This window comes from Lepisosteus platostomus, chromosome 1 (genome assembly GCF_059453375.1).
Source record: "Lepisosteus platostomus isolate fLepPlt1 chromosome 1, fLepPlt1.hap1, whole genome shotgun sequence".
Lineage (NCBI taxonomy): Eukaryota > Metazoa > Chordata > Actinopteri > Semionotiformes > Lepisosteidae > Lepisosteus > Lepisosteus platostomus.
Window position 1 is genome coordinate 68,694,014 of NC_142611.1, and position 17,432 is coordinate 68,711,445.

At 52.5% G+C, this 17,432-nt stretch overlaps 1 protein-coding gene across 4 annotated transcripts; it reads right to left on the reverse strand.

Annotated features, from left to right (window-relative positions):
- Window positions 1–1,168: 1,168 nt before the first annotated feature.
- On the reverse strand, window positions 1,169–16,647 carry nab2 (NGFI-A binding protein 2 (EGR1 binding protein 2)). Of its 4 annotated transcripts, none has more exons than XM_088634740.1 (8): window positions 15,751–16,647; window positions 14,428–14,592; window positions 11,369–12,298; window positions 10,079–10,212; window positions 8,834–8,885; window positions 7,654–7,798; window positions 6,337–6,537; window positions 1,169–3,844 (listed from the first exon to the last, which is right to left on the reverse strand). In XM_088634740.1, exons 1-8 carry the CDS (start codon window positions 15,751–15,753, stop codon window positions 3,594–3,596), a joined length of 1,881 nt encoding a protein of 626 aa, XP_088490866.1. In that variant the 5' UTR covers window positions 15,754–16,647; the 3' UTR covers window positions 1,169–3,593. The 4 variants fall into 4 exon arrangements, with proteins under 4 accessions (XP_088490866.1, XP_088490893.1, XP_088490876.1 ...); XM_088634759.1 differs by having other exon boundaries at window positions 3,620–3,849; window positions 15,751–16,639; XM_088634767.1 differs by lacking the exons at window positions 14,428–14,592; window positions 15,751–16,647 and adding an exon at window positions 14,067–14,158.
- Window positions 16,648–17,432: the final 785 nt, after the last annotated feature.

Sequence of the window (17,432 nt, forward strand, 5' to 3'; positions counted from 1 at the left end):
TCTATATTTAGTGCCCCGGGCCCTGCGCAGTGGCAGGGGGGTTTGGACGGCCTCGGGCAGGGTGCTGCAGTGACATCAGCAGCCTGGGTGACTCACGGTGACTCAGAGGGACGAGCCTTGCGCAGCGCCAGGTGCCGTGGATGGAGCTCACTTCCTGCAGCTCCGGGGCTGCATGCAACAGCACGGACAACAAACTCCGCAGGTTGCAAGATCCTTAAAAGGGGAAGAGCGTGAAAGAGCCAGCCGGCAGGGCCCCTGTGACTTCACTGGGTTGTTTTGTCAGTCGAGCTGGGTGGGAGTCAGCCATCCACCTTCTTACCCCTTTATCCAGTACAGGGGCGCGGGGGAGCTGGAGCCTATCCCAGCAGGCAATGGGCACAAGACAGGACACACCCCGGATGGGACTCCGGTCCATCACAGGGCACACACTCACACCAGGGCCAATTTGGGTGAGAAAGGTGCCCCACTGTAACCTAAAGAAAAGTAATGAATAGGTAACATTTTGAGGATCTGCTTTTAAAGATAAGATCACTTTATTGGTCATATACAATTTCTTGCATTAGGAATGTGTCTTTTCACATACCCCAACTCGCTCTCCATGAGACACACAGACAGGGAGAGAAGCTGGGGGTCAGAGCGCAGGGTCAGCCATTTATAAAGCACCCCTGGAGCAGCTGGGGTGAAGGGCCTTGCTTAGGGGCCCAACGGAGTAGGATTCCTCTGCCAGCCATGGGATTTGAACTGGCAACCTTCCAGCCACAGGCACCGATCCTTAGCCACAGAGCCAATGGGAGACAGAGGGAAGCAAATTTCTTTTATGGCTTCATAGTGGCGAAAGACAGTGTGTGACTCTATTTGCTGTCCCTTCTCTCTTCCCTGGCAATGAGACTGACCAGTTGAGGATTAGCAGAGACTGACTTGGCTTCACAGCTGAGGAACACAGAACTTTGACAGGGTCGTACAAAAAAGAGCAAGACGTTTTCCACGCTGACCTTTGAGAATTTGTTTCAATCTGTGGGTGAGGAGAGGGGGTCTGCAGGGGTATAAGAGTCAATTTAAAAAAATGGGATCGACTTCGAAACCAAGACCTTATTCTGTCAGTGGATCGGGAACCCTGGGATCGACAAGAAAGAAGGAAAGAATACGCAGAAAGAGCACGCTGACCGTGTAAACCATAAAATAAATTTTTATTGAAAATTAACAAAATAAATAATCTACTGTACAACATAATAAAATCAAGAGGTTGTCTAATGCTCTCGAGCCAGAGGATCTAGGCAACTAAAGGTGTAATGGCAGGTTTAGCCACCCAGGGGGCGCTCTTCCTTTGCACTCCTGTAACCCAGGGGTATCAAGCTCCAGTCTGGTCAGATCTTCCTATTTGTTCTGCAGCCACACTCTTGGCTACTTAACCAAATCAACTATTTGCCTCAGTAGCTGCACCCCTGCCCCACCCTGCCCTTGGGTTTCCTTGTTGGCGGGGGCAGCCTCTTGTCTGTGTCTGTGAGGGCGGTACTGTGAATGTAGTGCCATGACGTTCCCTCCTGGTTCCAGGGCACGGCCCTCTCTCAGCACGGCCGGGTGATGGGGAGTGTCCTGAGGACTGGAGCAGGGGTGTGCTTGTCATCCAAGTCCGAGTCGCAGTTACTGTGCAGGCCTGAAGAGTTTGCTTGTGGGTATGGTGCAAGAGACTCTCAGACCCCCTCGTGCCCCCCAGCACCAGGACAATCAGTAGGGTAGTGTATTGGTACATCACTGACTCGGTGGGAGACCCATCTGGCTAAGGAAGCCAGGATCTCATTTCGAGAGCTGTGAGCTTGGGCAGCTGCTTAGAGACACCAGTCCGTGACCTGCGCACAGACCATTGCTGAATGTCAGTGCAGACAAGGCTACTGAGCGTCCACACCACTTCACCCCTTAACTCTCCCTTACAGGCCCAGCTGCCCGACAGGAGCGTTTGATTCATCACGTTTATGCATTGATTATTGACACTTAACTTTGCGTCTTACTTGACCACACCTCTCTGTGCCTTCTCATGGTTCCCAGTGGTATGACTGTGCTGTGCTACAGCTGAGTTAACCAGAGTATTGCAGTAGCATACAGGGGTGGCAGCCCAGAAGTGTGTTAAGAATGATTTCGGCTAGTCTGATGTTTTTGAGCTTACTACCAGTGGAGCTGTTTTAGATGATCAGGTGTTCCAACTGTGTCTCTTTGATGATGGCTTTCTGTAGCAGGGAAGCTTGCTATAAACCAGCATCTTGCTTGTACTCCGAAATCAAGGGGCTGTATTTGGGCCTGGAAGTGCCAAAATGAGCAGGTTTGTCAAGTTGACCCGTGCCTAAGTCTTAATAAACAAGACAGACAAGAGTGTGGCTGGAGCAAATCCTGAAGACTCTGACTCTTCATGGGACCAGAATGTGCCTGTTTGGCAAATCTTCCTTGGTGAGCAAAGGACTTGTACCAGCCCTGTTGGCTAAAGTTACTGCCAACAGCTCAGACACAAAATAGGTTGCATAATTTCTACTATAAACAGCAACAACAACAACCCCGAAAAAAAATAGATGTACTGTGGAAAAACACCCAGAGAAACGAGAGGAGGAGCTCCGATCTACCCAAACCGAAGCACGAGCCATTGAAAGCGCTGAGGGACGATGGCGTGCTGTTGGTTCGCCGGCACGTGCCCGAGCCCGAATCCAAAGCCGCGTTTCGCCAGACGCATCAGCTGGCATGCAGGGGGCTGCTGGGACACGGAGGCCCAAGCGTCAGTCAGAGCCGAGACAGCCAATCAGCGCCCGGAAGCCCCCAGGCAGACAGCAGGAGCACTCACACAGTGGCAGGACAACCCTGATGTTCGGTGACCCGGGCTTGACCTGGCCTCGAGGGGGGGGGGTCACCGGCACAGCAGGTCACATGGGCTTCAGCGGGCGTGATCCCTTGCCAACACGAGGAGTCGGCTCAGACGAGGTCGTCATCGCTACCTCTGTCGCCTGCCTCTGTCCCACAACACTGTCCTGTGATTTCGGAATCAGATGAGCAGGCAGCGCCTCCGATCTGAGACTTAACCAAAGTGTGTTTTCATTGTAATGGACGCTTTTAGCACAGTTTTTCTGTACACAGTACGTTGTAGTCACTAATTGCCCTGCGTTTCCACTGGCTTAAGGTCTTTTCTCCCCCTCGGTGCACTGCTTTGCTTCACTAGTATAATTATCACGGTAACAACCGCTCTCCTCGCTCATCGCCCCAGGCTTTCACTTTCTCGCCAACCTGTCCTCTCGCCTCAGCTCGTTCCAGCTCTTTTCAGACTCTGAAACATGTCGCCCCTCCACCACCGGGCTCCGGCGGTTTCCCCCGCTCAGCTCGCGCGCTCCAGATCACTCTGGGACTCGAACCGTGAGCGGGGCAGGACGCTGCGTTTTCCTGACGCTCCCAGGCGCTGCGGCTGCCATTCGCCAATCCCACGGGCTCAGGCCAGGGCCACGGGAACACAAGTTGAACCACACGAAAAAAAAAAAAGAGATAATAGCACCAGAAAAAAAAAATCTCTAAAGGAAGGTTTGAGGCAGACCCTCTGCTGCCCCCCCTCAGGCCGGTCCGTGTTACTGCAGCTTGTGTTGCACTGCAGAGGGGTCCGGACAGGTTTTGGCAGAAGAGAAGGAAATTATTGCTGGATAGAGGATGGCTGGGGGTAGGGGTATGAATTGTGGGGAGGGTGAAAGTGGGGTAGGTAGGTGGTGGTGGGGAAGGTGGGGGGCTCTCACTTTCCGCTGTGATCCGAATCGTCTTTGGTACTGCAGGAGCTGCTTCTTCTCCGGTGCTGGGACAGGCGCCTCTCGCTGGCTCTGTCTTCCTGCTCTGCAAAGAAACGGGCCGTGCAGATGATCAGTCTGGGCACACCCTCTTGCGCATGGTCTTTAACAGTGTGTTAATCCCTAACCCAACGTTAGTCGCCTCGGGACAAATAAAGGTTTATTCCCTGCTGAAAAGAGAAGAAGAGAAACACAATGTTTCAGCTGTGGAGCCTTCTTCGGGCGTGAATCACAGCCAAAACGTTGTGTTTCTTTTCTTCTCTTTTCAGCAGGGAATAAACCTTTACTTGTTCCTTTGCAGGCTACGCATGCTGACGCAGCTCCCTGCTTGAACTACGTTAGTCACCTTGGCTTATCTGGAGCAGATGCCATTGTGAAACCCCTGTTCCACGCTGTCCGGTCTTTTTAGTTCCACTAGTAAGCCCAAAAACGTGCAAACAGCCGAGCGTGCTGTTGAACAGCAGACTGACAGAGATCAGTGCACTGTGGGCCTGCAGCAGAGCAACACTTTGCAGTTAAAGGCTCATGATAACCTAATTGAGGATGAGTGGAGGACTGAAACCCAGTGGCACCTGCAGCCTTGTGGGTCAGAGCTTGCTGGACCCTCACTGACCATCCTCATCATTGTCCATGAGAGCGTGCTCCTTTCTGCGTGCATACCAAATTTTACTGCTCTTTGACGATCAATTTTCTTGACACCTTTATTTCAAGATGCTGCTTTTCTTTAGCAGTGCCCTGTAAGAACAGCTCTCATGCTGGATGTGTACGTGTCTGACCCTGTAGTATCCCCACACAGTAATACGCACTCAGCACAAGCACAGATCTCAGCAGGGATGAATACAGCTGTTTCTGGTGTGGGTCAGCCTTGTGCTCAGATGCGTGTGTGTTTACCAGGTCTATACCAGGAATCGATGGTGTGTTTTGTGTCTCCTTTTAAATATGGGAGGGCTCTGACTCGATACAGAGACTTTCCAAAGAGCAGAACACAAATGCCCAAGATATTGCAGCTGGGGAAATGTGAACATCTTAATCATAATGCCTTAATCTGCCTGAGCAGCTGGGTGCAGGTCTTTGAAACAGACCCCTTCAGCATGCATGGAAGGTGCCTTTCAGCGCTGCTTTCCGAATCAGGGAGCACATAATATCAGGAAACAGAGCGAGACAGGAGGGGGAGAGAGGGGAAAGGCTGATGAGCAGAGACGTCATATTCAAATAAAATAATTCTCCTGCTTTTTCTAAAAAAAAAAAAAAAGAATCTGAGATGGCAACCAGCTCCCTGCCCACAGCTTTTTTTATTTTTACACCACTGTGCCATGCGAAAGCAGCTCTCAGTTACTCCCCTCCCACCACTACCCACCCACACACATCCCCCCCTCCCCTCCAGCTCCCTGCAAACCCCCGCCCACAGACACACGTCTGTCTCCCTCTGCTCTGACGTCAGGGGGGGTTTCCAATTCAACACCCCCCCCCCACCTCTCCGCCTCCCCCTCACTCTGCCGCCCCCCTCCCCCCAGCTGAAGCTAGAATTAGCTCAGGCTGAAACACACTGAAGGAGACTCTCTGCACAGCCAGAGAAAAGGCAATTAAGAAGAAGAATCTGCCTCAGAAGGAAGGAAGAATGAGAAAAACAGAGGCCACTTGACAGAGGAGTACAGCTCTTGAGTCGTCCTGAATGAACTGTTCACCAGTACCAGTGCGAGGTCTGTCAGCACCGGTGCATAACAAGCCTCTCCTCTCGCTACGAGGCCCAGCAAGATCTACAGCCGAGAACGTTTACACCCGCAGGGCAGGACACTGACAGGCACCCATTCGCAGCAGACAGGGCACACCTCGTGCAGGAAACCCCAAAACAACTCACCGGAGTCACCCCTCCTTTCCTGTGGTTTCCCTTAGCTTGAGCCATGAGACACCGAAAGAGAGGTTTCTAAGGAAAGTCTTCTATTATAGTGCACCTGGGCCACTGACGCCAGGGTGAATTCACTAGGAACAACACCACCCAGGAAGTAAGTGTAGTTTAAGGTTTTATGGAGTGTTTCATCAAAATTCGGCTTAACCAAACAGGGCTAAGGGCTAATCTCCTGGCCACAGGAGGAGTATGCTTGGACCACCATGCAGAGTGAGGGGTGACCAAGGGGCAGCTGCAGAGCTGAAGGTCAAACGCTCACAGAAATTCGAAGTAAATAAGGGAATCGCGGACAGTATTTATAGCGTTTTAGGAGAGGAAATGATGTCAGAAGTGGTTGTGATTTTGTGACTGCTCAGTCTGATTGAACTTGGTTGCTGTCACCCCTTCTGAACTTTCATTATAAGCTCCATTCAACAGGAAGTGAAAACAAGGTGCTAAAACACAATAAATACATGTGGGGAGCCCTCATTACAGAGATGTGGCCCTCCCTGTCTGTGAATTCCTGGAATCCTGGCATGCAAGAAAAAAAAGCAATAGGCTCTGGGTATCAGTATGATCAGTAACAGTAATTCCCGGAATTCATTTCTCGCATCAGTATCACCTCTGACCCCCCCTTCCCCAACTCACCCGCAGCTTGGACCACCACTGTCATTCCTGGGCTGACCCGGCCCACGTTGTCATGTGACACCAGCCTGGCCAATCGCAGCCCCTCGTCCATGAGAGTCTGCTGCATGAGGTGCCGGCTCCAGGCAGAGGGAGCAGCCGCAGTGGCGGGGGGGTCAGCGGGGGGGCAGGGGGACGAGGAGTGGCTGGACTGGGATCCCACACCTGAGGGGTCGGGCAGACAGACAGGGTCACTAGCTGTGTTGTGGACACTGGAGAGGTGCTGTTACATTCTGTGAGATGACAGCCAGTCAGAACCTCCCTGCATGACTGCTGGAGAATTTATACTGATGTACACTACACTGATGTAGAAACTAGTGTACACGCTAACATAACAGGTCTTAATTCACAATACTCTTATTACAGGATGAAAGGCAGAAGGGGACTTGAACACACCTTATTTGGCTGTTTTGCTCTGTGCCTGAAGTTTGCAGAACCTCACTGTTGTGACAAATACACAGGAAAATATAAAAGTCACACTTTTCATACCTCTTAGGTAGCTGGTACAATTTTCCATATTAGGAATTCAAGGCTTTTTAGTTGTATAGCTTAACATCAAGCAGGAAATCAAAATGATTAGGTCATATGTTTCCAGCTGCGCTATTTTTATCTAGTTTGTTTTGACTTTGGCTTTGCTTCGTGATTTAAAAATTCAAATAGCTTCATTAAACAGCATTCCTTTGCCAACCAGAAAACCACAGGCAGTGTTATGTACAGCTTTGCCATATTAAAATATATAGCCTCCAGAAGACAGCAACATCACTGATGTGTGCATCTACATCACGCCCTGCCTAATTCTCTTGGCCAAGCTTCCAGATATTCTCTTGGCCAAGCTTCCAGTGTTTGAGTAACCTCCATTTTCTGAATGGTGTTTTGCCTTTTTTTCCCCAAAGCAGGAATAACTGGTAGGTTAACTCGTTCACATGGTTTAAAGTGCCAGAGATTAACCCTGTTTGTGCAGCATCAAGAGCACTGAGAGCATGAGAATAACACCCACAAAATTACAGTCCATCACAGCACAACTGCTAGTGAGTACTATTGGAGCAGATATGTTCAGATGGAGTGACTGGATTAATCTATGCAAAATATCACACTCAAAAACACAACAGCAATCTCCCCAGTGAGCACTCGAACCAACAACCCTCTGGTAACGGGTCCCGAGCACTAACCACTGCCCCTGAAAGCAGCCATCATCTCAGAGCGACCAGAAGCCGTCACTGATAAGACTGGAGAGGGTGCAGACTGTGAAGCCCTGGCCGAAGCTGGAGATACGTGCCCTACCCTGTGCGTGCCCATCCAGGCTCTCTCCAGACAGGCTGTCTTCGTCCGCGCCATGTCTCAGCACCCCCTGGTGGTAGCTCTCCGAGCCGGTGGGCTGCCCCTCCGCCACATCGTGAGAGGAGGAGACGCACTCTGATATCACCACCTGCAACACAGCGCAGGGCAGCCAAGCCACCCAGTCAGACTCCTGCGGGCCAGGGGGCTTGAGCTGTCAGGGTGGTCCGGCAGCACGCGGGTGACTCGGAATGTCTGCATGTAGGCAGCGTTTGAAGTCCTGTCAGTCCAGGAGTGGACGTGCGGTCACTCAGCCACTGTCTCGGGCGAGTGCCTTCATCCGCGCTGTCGAACCCATTCCAGGCCTCCAGGGCCATGGGTCCCAGGGTTTCCATTACTGGGTCTCACTAATCTTTTGTATGCAAAGTCAAATCTCCTGCATTCAAAGGTCTTAATCACTGGCCAGTGGAAGGACATTTGCCAATCCTGCAGGACTCTGGCCCTCCAGGATACATTACAGACAATGAGTCATTTCACATGCATTTAATACATAGCACCGGCCTCTCTGGCTCTCTCTCTGCAATAATGGAAGGGGTCTTGCCTCTGTGTCACAACAGGTGATTAACCCACAAGCATTTATCCCAGAAACATTCACTGGGAAAAAGTCAGGACAGCTGGACAAGGAGCACTGAACACGATGGTACCGAAACTCAGTGCCTTTAGGGCTGGGAACGAATTGTGCTTCTTTACGCAGAGGGTGGCAGGTGCCTGGAACAAGCTCCCCAGCCACATTGGCGAACCACGTTTCCCAGAGCCCTCAAATAAATCTGGGCCAGATAACAAAGATCAGCAAGATAACTAGAGACCAGAGAAGCAGGGTGGGCTCCCTTTTCTGTGAAGCATATATTTCCTTTTCCGTATTTGCTTGCCTGACAAACTCCTGAGTCATCTGAGAGCACTGTTGTGTGTCTGTGGAAAGGATATATGCATAACATACAGTACACGTTTCTCCACTGCAATAAAAGCCCGTAATGTAATTATAATAACACTCCGTGACTCATAAATGAAGACTGACTCCACTGACCTTTACTTCTCTCCCCCAAAGTGCTAACCCACGCTCCCCTCTCTGCTGACCGATTCCGCTTTCGGAACGCGTCTCAGCACGTCAGCGCAGACCCCCACGTACCTCCTGTTTGATCTTCTTCTGGGCCGGTAGGGGGCAGTCCTCCATGCTCGTCCTGCGGGGGGAGGGATGGAGAGGGGGTGTAAGTGACTGCTAGCCTGGCTCAGAGGATCCTCAGGGCCGAGGTGTGGCAACGACACGAGTGAGCCGCATAGCCCGCACGGCGTCAGGGCAGGGGTGGGCACCCCACTGGTCACAACGGAGTGTAAGTGTTAAAAAAGATTAGTGAATGGAGTACAGAAATAATTTTGCACATTTTAAACATTCATGTCTCTGTCAAACACGCCTGTGCTCTTCCCCTTACAAGATGCTTCTCCTTGAACAGATAGATGCCTCCCCTACATACTGTATTATTCTCTTTGAGAAAAGATGACATTATGTCTGAGAAGCCCACTCCCCCCGACAGGAACTCCTTACAGTTTTACAGTTAAAACTCCTTACCCCCCCCAGACGGGCAGAGATTTGAGAGGGACGCCTTTATCCCAGCTCAGATCAGGGGTTCGAGACTAAACGGTTTCCGAGCCACTCTTCTGGTCTTGTTAAATCAGGGCCAGGCAAAGAAAAGCAACAATGTCTTAATGATAAAGCTAATAATAGTAATCTGTATGTCCAGCGTCTTTCTTTCTTCAGGTTATTCTGAAGTGCTGTACGATAAAAACTTAGGAAACAAAACTATATAAGAATCAGACAAAATACAAAAAGACACATCTACAATGGAGCAGGAGGTTTTAAAGAAGAGATTCCCAAGAGGGGCAAGGTGATTTCCTCTGTGTCCTTAAAGGCCAGGAGCAATGTGTTACAGTCTGTAAGAAAAGCCAGGGTAGCAAACAGTATGAGTGCTGCTGGCGACAGTCAGGTGCTTGCAGCCAATGCTGAACCTCGTGAAAGTCAGCACAGAGAGGTTCAGTGAAGCACTCAGGTTAATGTATGACACCAGCACAATAAGCCTCAGAAAAACCAAAGCCTTTTTTCTGAACGATGAGCACAAGCAACGGTACAAGCAGTATCTCTGCTTACCAGCTGGTGATTTCGCTTCGCAACGCGATCTTGATGGAGCCTTGCACATGGCAGCTGTGACACAAACCAGAGCACGCAGCGGGCTAGTTTGCGTGTGACAGCAACTCACAGACGTGCAGGTGGAGACAAAGCTTGAACCCCACAATGCACGCTGGCCGAACGCACAGGGGGACGGAGACGGCGTCGGCCGGCGGGCGGGCTGCGGGCGGGGGCGGGGGGGCGGCCACCGACCTGGCGTTCTTCAGCGTGGAGGTGTAGGCGCACTCCCGCGCCACCTGCCTGGCCAGCGAGAAGAGCTCCACGCGCCGCAGGAGCAAGGCGTTGTCGCGGATGCAGAACTGGGCGGCGGCCTCGTTGATGATCATCTGCAGGGAGACGCAGGAAGCTCACGCCCGGGTCTGGCACGCGCAAGGGAGGACCTTCGCCCCCTCCTCCCACAGGCCAGACAAGCCGCCTCACCAGTTATATCACACCACACACCTGCATTCCAGCCACTCCTTCACACTCTTTCATGCTGTCTGCGATGTAGCTTGAAAGGCTAGTTAAGAAAAGTCAACTAATCATCCAATGGATAGATTGATTGATTGATCGATCGATTGATTGTAAGGCTTCTTGGCTTGAAGTTCGGCAATGGGAAAGGTTCAAGTTATAGGAAAGGAAGGCAGAACATAGTGGCTTCCGTTTTACAGTGTAATGGGCTGTTAAAAAAATTCAATATCATCACTGAGGTCTCTATCTCATTCCGTGCTGCGCGTGAGCTTCAACTTCAAATTGAAATCAGCTCCGGAGGCTCGGGAAGAACACAAATGAGCCGATCTGTCGTGCGATTGCAGCAGCACCCTGCCGGAGCGTGTTCAGTCTTGCTACAGCGCCGCGTTACTCATACGCCTCATAGCGCAGGTCCTCCTTGATAAATCATTCACACCTGCGCCTCAGAGCGTGGAGAAGAGCCGCAGACGCAACTGCTGGCATGAATTTTGAAAACGCCTGGGAGAGATGTCGCTGACCAAGTGATACACCTGATACACACAGGACTTATGTCACAGGGAGTACTCTAATTGCAGATACTGGCTCCTGAAGCGTGGCTCTGCAGCTGTGTGTAAAGGAGACGTGCTGTTAGACAGCCTTCAGAGTGCATCCCTGCCCCACTGTACAGCAGCTGTCCGACTCACAGCGAGTGTGGGGGTCTGTACAGTGACAGCAGGAGATCGCAGTGGCATGTTCTGCACGTCATACTGTATTTCGAATCTTCCCAGCTTCCCTTGGCTTCACCCAAGAACTAATCTGTTTCTGCTACAGACCCCCCCCGCGCCCTCCCCCCAGCTAGCGTCATGGTTTGCAGCAGCTCTCCGCTGCACCACGCTGTGTCTGCCTGCTCTCCGATTGGACCATATCCCACCCCGGTGCTGGAAACCCGAGGACGGGGAGCTGTGATGACTCAGGGCTGCGAAGCCTGAACACGCAGGAGGCACAGGGGACACAAGCAGGCTGAGCCCCGTGCGTCAGGACGGCGAGCCGCACCTCGTGGTGAGTCAGCTGCTTGCCCTCCCGCCGCTTGGAGTCGAAGCGCCCGTAGATCAGGCTGTACTTGCGGATCTCCTCCTCCTTGGCCGGGTCGCCGGGCTCCAGCCCGAAGATGTGCCCCACCGTCTTGGCCAGCTTCTTGTTCAGCTTGAGCAGGGCCTTCACCTCCCCGGGCTCGGCCCGCGGCACCGTCCGCAGCAGGCGCGCCACGCTCTCCGCCACCGCCCGGGCCGTCTCGGGCTCCAGCCGGCCGCCGGGCCAGGCGGCGGACGGGGGGCCGGCGGAGGAGGAGGAGGAGGAGGAGGAGGAGGGGGCCAAGGGCAGGGGGGGGGTGCAGGAGGCGGGAGGGGGAGGGAGGGGGGGGCTGGGCTGCTCCTCGTCGGCGCCCGACCCCCCGGCGCCGTTCCCATCCGGGTCAGGGCTGAGCCACTGGGGGTCCATGGGCGACAGCTTGTCCCGGTAGAGGATGCCCTCGGGCTGGGGCGAGGCCTGGGAGCAGGGGCTCTTGGGACTGGTGCTGCGCATGGGAGTCAGGGAGGCCCGCTCCTGGCTGCCCTCCCTGTCCACCCCGGGGGATCCCGGCTGGCCGTTGCTGAGGGACTTCCGCGCCCCCGCCGCCCCGGCCGTGGCGTCGATCTTGAAGAGCGGGATGCTGTTGAGGGGCACGCTGGCGAGGGGCTGGTTGAACAGGGCGGGGTTGGCGGCCCAGTCGCGCAGGGCCTTCTGCAGGCGGCGCACGTGCAGGGGCTTGGTGGCCATGCCCACCAGCGCCATGATCTCCAGGAACTCCTCCTCCCCGGCCTCGCACAGCTGCTGCACGTCGTCGCCGCCCTGCTGGATGAAGGTGTCGTAGTAGGCCAGCAGGTTGGCGCGCTGCAACACCCGGTACAGCTGCAGCTCCCCCAGAGTCCGCGGCAGAGACATGACCTGCGGGGGCGCAGAGCACAGGAGAGACGCTGGATGACTCACCGGCCCCCGTGACCCCCCAGCCCCACCTTCCAGCCCAGTCCCGGCTGCATCTGGGACGGCCCTCCTCTTACTTCATCGTCTGGGAGCCGAGGCGCGTCAGCAACAAAAAAGAAAGCCTGGTGCACAGTCCGGGCTCGTTGGAGTGCACCCCTAATTCAACTGCTGAGGCCAGTTCTCGCATCTCCCCCAAGCTGCCGTGTCACTCAGGTGGGGCTGCACTGCAGCAGTGGAAGAAGTTGGCCCCTTTCTACAGGCACTTTTATGGCCACTTGAGGTGAAAGGCGCTATATAAATGGCTTGGACACAGTGTTTCGAGTGCATATATGAAAATCGGCATAATAATTATGACTGAAGAACGCCATTAATAACAAATGATTATTAAATCATAATAATTTATTATTATTATTATTATTATTATTATTATTATTATTATTATTATTATTATTTAGGGGGTGGGTCTTAACCGAAGTAGCTTTCTGCCTCACCTGAGACTGTGAGGCTCCCAGAACGAGTCTGGAGGAGAGACGGATGTTGGGCCAAGAGGCCAGGAAAACAAATCGCTGGTCCGTGACCAAGCCCAACTCATGCAAGCCACCTAGAACTGCACCATCACTGATCGGGCACTGCCTTTGTTCTGACTGCACCGTGTGCATGTGGAAGCAATCACCACCGAAAGTCCATATTAGTACCACTATTGCTGTTAGCGGTGTTGCTGCCACTATGTTTATTACTCAGAGAAACACTAGACTCCCACTGCACATCACTTTGATCCATTTCGGATTTTGCTAGCAGCTGGTCTGAACTGACTCGGGGTGCGGCGTGTATTTATCCCAGTAAACGGATCGGGTAAAGTGCGTGGAGCTAAATCCCATTAACCACGCCGTCTTTGTGCTTCGCCGACTCCACTGCCACAGCCCGCTTGTTTTCCTAAGCTGCTGTCACAGTAGCAGACAGTAGTAAAAAGAATCAGAAAAGCGAAACGCATAGAACCTCACTTGTCTGCAAACTAAATACTGAACACGCCAGCAGAGCAATCTGAGAATATCAAAGGCAGCAGCGGTTGAGGGACAACTCTTCAAAAACACCTCGATATCCTGATATCTAACACAGTGCATGCTTGCGTTTCCCACGTTTTTAAGAATGCTGATAAGACACAGCCACGTCCGACACAGAAAGACCAGACAGGCAGAAGAGATGACATTTGGCGCCTCTAGCAGATAAAGGTTTATCGGGGTCACTGTCTGGCGAGACGTCGGTCTATTGGCTCGGAGAAGAGACGCTTTCTCGGGAGAAGGTGCGCCTTGCCCACGGTGGCCGGCAGTACCTCGCCACGGAGCAATAGAACAACCCAACCGATCCGCTATCAGGATATTCCTAATCACCGAGCCCCCTGGCTGTGATGCGCCCATGGGGCTTCTTACTTGCGACAGTAACCTCGTCCTCTCGACAATACATCGTTGCGTACTGCGTGCGCGCTCTTCGGGGGGCAGCGGGTTTAGATAGAAAAATACCAAAGATACCGTATGACGTGGAGCACAGCTCGCAATTTCTGATTTCTAGATCCCCCGAAAGTACAGAATTCTGTTTTCTGCAGCTGTTGACGGAAAACAGCGGTCAGCAAAAGTTTGATTTACAAGGGTCTGAATACAAAAGCGACTTATCTGGAGGAGCGGCGAAGCACAGGACTTGGGAAACACGATCAGGATAGTATGTTCAGAAACACAACCTGCTCGCGGGGGGAGGGAGGCAGTCAGAATGGTTGCCTACAGCGGCTGAAACACCGGCGACTCGCAAACGTCGCGATTCCGCGGATCTGCGAACGGGCGGACAGCTGCAAACGTAATAATAAGCGCACAAGCTGGGGGTGGGAAAGATCATGTAAGTGCTGAACGGCATCTGTGAAGAGGGGTTTACGCCGGTGTGTCTTGCTCTAGCCCTGACGCAGAACGTTTCACAATAGTTACAGTTTCAGAAGTTGCCACCCGCAGCCGTACGGGATCACTCGCACCCCAAAATTGCACGAAGGCAGCCGGCTGTGGCACCCGCTCCTTCCGAGGTCACCGGGTAAGCAAAGACGATCGCCCTACCTCTCTGGGATCCGCCCGGTCGGCTGCGATCACGTAGAGACGGTGCCCCGCGGGCGCGCTCCTCGGCTCGGCTCCCGGCGGGAACGCCCAGCCAGCTGCCCGGCTCGCCTCGCTGCGGAGCGCGGCTGTCCCGCTCACGCTTTCGCGCTCGTCGCTGTTCCGACGCTGAATTGGAAAAGGCAAAAAAAAAACACCGCGCAGGGAGAGGAGCGTGTGTAGGGGGAAATAAGTGAGAGAAAACGGAGAGTTTCCCCCGTTGCCCTCCCCTGCTCTCCCTTAAGTCCCGATGGGTGAGTTGTGCTCCGTCTTCTGCCTCGGCTTTGGTCTGCTCCCTGTTCACCCCTCAACCGCCCCGGCGCAGACAGGAATCGAAACGTTTAGGCAGAACTTCTAGAAACTTTGGTCCAACATGCCCGCCTGGTTTTTGTACCCCCCTATTCTCCCTGTTTCTTATCTTATGATAATATTTATTGTTCCCCCCTTAATTTCTGCTCTTGCCGATACTTTGTTGTCCTGCGGGCTGCCTGTTTTCTCTGGCTACTGTCCTCTCTCGGCGGACCGCATTGTTAAAGACAGTGTTTTGCAGGGTGTGTGGGTGAGAGAGACCCGGGGGCGGACTGCAGCGCGCCATCTGACCGAAAAAGAGCTTTCCTCTCCCGGGTAGAGAGGCGGCTTTCAGGGTGGGGGTGTGGAAGTTGGGGGGGATAGGGTGGTGGGGGGATTCACATGCTAGCTTTTATCATTTTAACCCTTTCTTTAAAAAAAAAACCAACAACAACACAACTGCGGCGAGAGAGGTCCCGGCCACCTACAAACTTCCTTTCGGTCTGGTGTGTGCGTCTAACTCTACAGTGCGGGTTTCTTCTCCTGAAGAGAGCTGAACGACCCAGTCACACCCCCTGTGTCGAGGCCGTTCCAAACCGTGCAAGTGCTCAAAGACTGCTGCGGATCACGCAGTAAGGCGCGGAGATCTGTCGACAAATCCCATCACGCCGCTGCCGTCGATTTCAACACCTCCCCAGCGCCACAGAGCGGCGTTGCCGCTGGCGGGCTCAGTCGTGCACGCACAAGTGCACTGCCGCGACTTCTGCACGGAGCCCCAGCGACAGCCCCTGCCCGCATCGCCCTCCGCCTGCGCGGCGCCCGGGTCACCTCGGCAGTAGCCGTAACACAGTAACAAGCCTCTGATTGAACAAAAAAGTTCTGAAAAAATGACGCAACTTAAAAGCAAGAGAAGCTAATTAAACATCAGCAATGCAATTAATATTACCACCATCACCAATAATAATAATAATAATAATAATAATAATAATAATAACCCACCATCCGTTCCCACAGCCGAAAAGGCTCCAGTCCTGTAGATTTATGGGAGTAAAACACATCTATTGCTTCCTATGACTTGGGTTGTGCATCTGGAGTCTGTGAAATTCGGGGTATAAAAAGAGCTTCGCTCCTTGTCATCAGAAGAGCTACGTCTCGCTGTCTCCACTTCACACTCCATAGCGCTTAGGAGTGAAGAACTACGTAACCACAGTGTTTCGAGTGTGTTTGTGAACATCGGTATTATTATTATTATTATTATTATTATTATTATTATTATTATTATTATTATTATTATTATTGGGTTAGAATAATTCAACAAACACCTTGGCAAACTTGTAAAACAAGGTACATGATAGATGTGTGTCTTGTTTTATGACGAACAGCAGAAAAACTCCATCAGCAGCACCGCGGCTCTGCGGGAGCGGGCTGTGTGTGAGCGTGCCAGCGTGTGGCTGTCCGGGGGAGGCGCGTGGGCCACTTCCGACTGGGTTCGACGGATCCGAAGCGTGACGCAGTTGAGAAGGGGGGATTCCCCAGTGATGTAATTCTCAGCTCACATAAAACCGTTCGAAAACTCTCCGCTCGACTGCAGCCGGTATGATATGCAAGAGCAGCGTTTTCTTGTCAGGCACCCTGCGTCTGGCGTGCCCATACCTCCGCCGCGGTGTACGTAGTTGGTCGGCTGGGTTGCTTGTGTGATCGCACCAGTGGAACACCCGGCTTTCGTTAGCTTGGGACTTTCTCACCCTAGAACGAACACAGTCTCGTTTCCTGTTTTCGCCATGACGTTGCTTGAGAAGGACAGCAGGTCCAAGTGGGTGAATAGCGAAGGCGTCTGCAAATCGCCCACCTTCTCTTTTATCCCCTGACGTTACACAACAGGCCGTTATGCGTCACTGTGTGGATCCTATTAAAAGCAATTAAACAATTAAGATGTTTTTTTTTCTGTCAATTCGCAGCACCAGCATTACAAAATATCAACATCTCATTATATAAGGCGGCGCTACGGGTTCGATTCCGACCTGAGGAACCGTCTGTGTGAAGTTTGCATGTTCCCCTGTGTCTGTGTGAGTTTTCTCTTAGGTGTCTAGTTTCCTCTCAGATTCGGAAGACATGCTGGTGGGGTAGTTGTTGTCTCAGTTGTTGTCTCCTTGTGTGATGGGCAAATGTTCCACTCGGGATGAGATCCCATAATCCCAGGAGATCCCATAATTCCTGTATCGGCTCCATTTCCTGAGCCAGGTATACAATCGTCTTAATTATAATGGGTGGAATTTGCTGAAATACTGGACTTTTCTAACGGCGAGGTCTTGAACACAGCCCCCTGGAGGGGGACTGGTATCTGTTTGTTTGTTTTTTCCCACCCAGACTTACCAGCTGGTCTCGTTAGTTAATTAACTGCCTTCTAGACAGGCTGAGCCGGGTTTTGCAGTGAGTTGTCATCAACTATAAAAGACCTGGCAAAGACAAAAACTCCTGCGCATGTACAACAAAGACAATAATCGGGCAAACGGTTTCATGACTCCGGCGAATGCCAGGCAGACACTAGGCACTCAGGGAGCTGCGTCTGAGGCCCCCGTTCCTAAGAAGATCGTGCACGAGCGCCTTTGTGCAAGGAGGAGCACAGGCAGGGGCTGTCTTGGTGCATAAGATTGAAAAGAGTAACTAGGAGGAATCCAGTA

Coding starts and splice junctions, on each gene's coding strand:
- nab2 (XM_088634740.1), bottom strand. Junction 6,538..7,653: donor CCTGGATGGGCACGCACAGG/GTAGGGCACGTA, acceptor CCGACCCCTCAG/GTGTGGGATCCCAGTCCAGC. Junction 3,845..6,336: donor AGTGGTGGTCCAAGCTGCGG/GTGAGTTGGGGA, acceptor TTTGCAGAGCAG/GAAGACAGAGCCAGCGAGAG.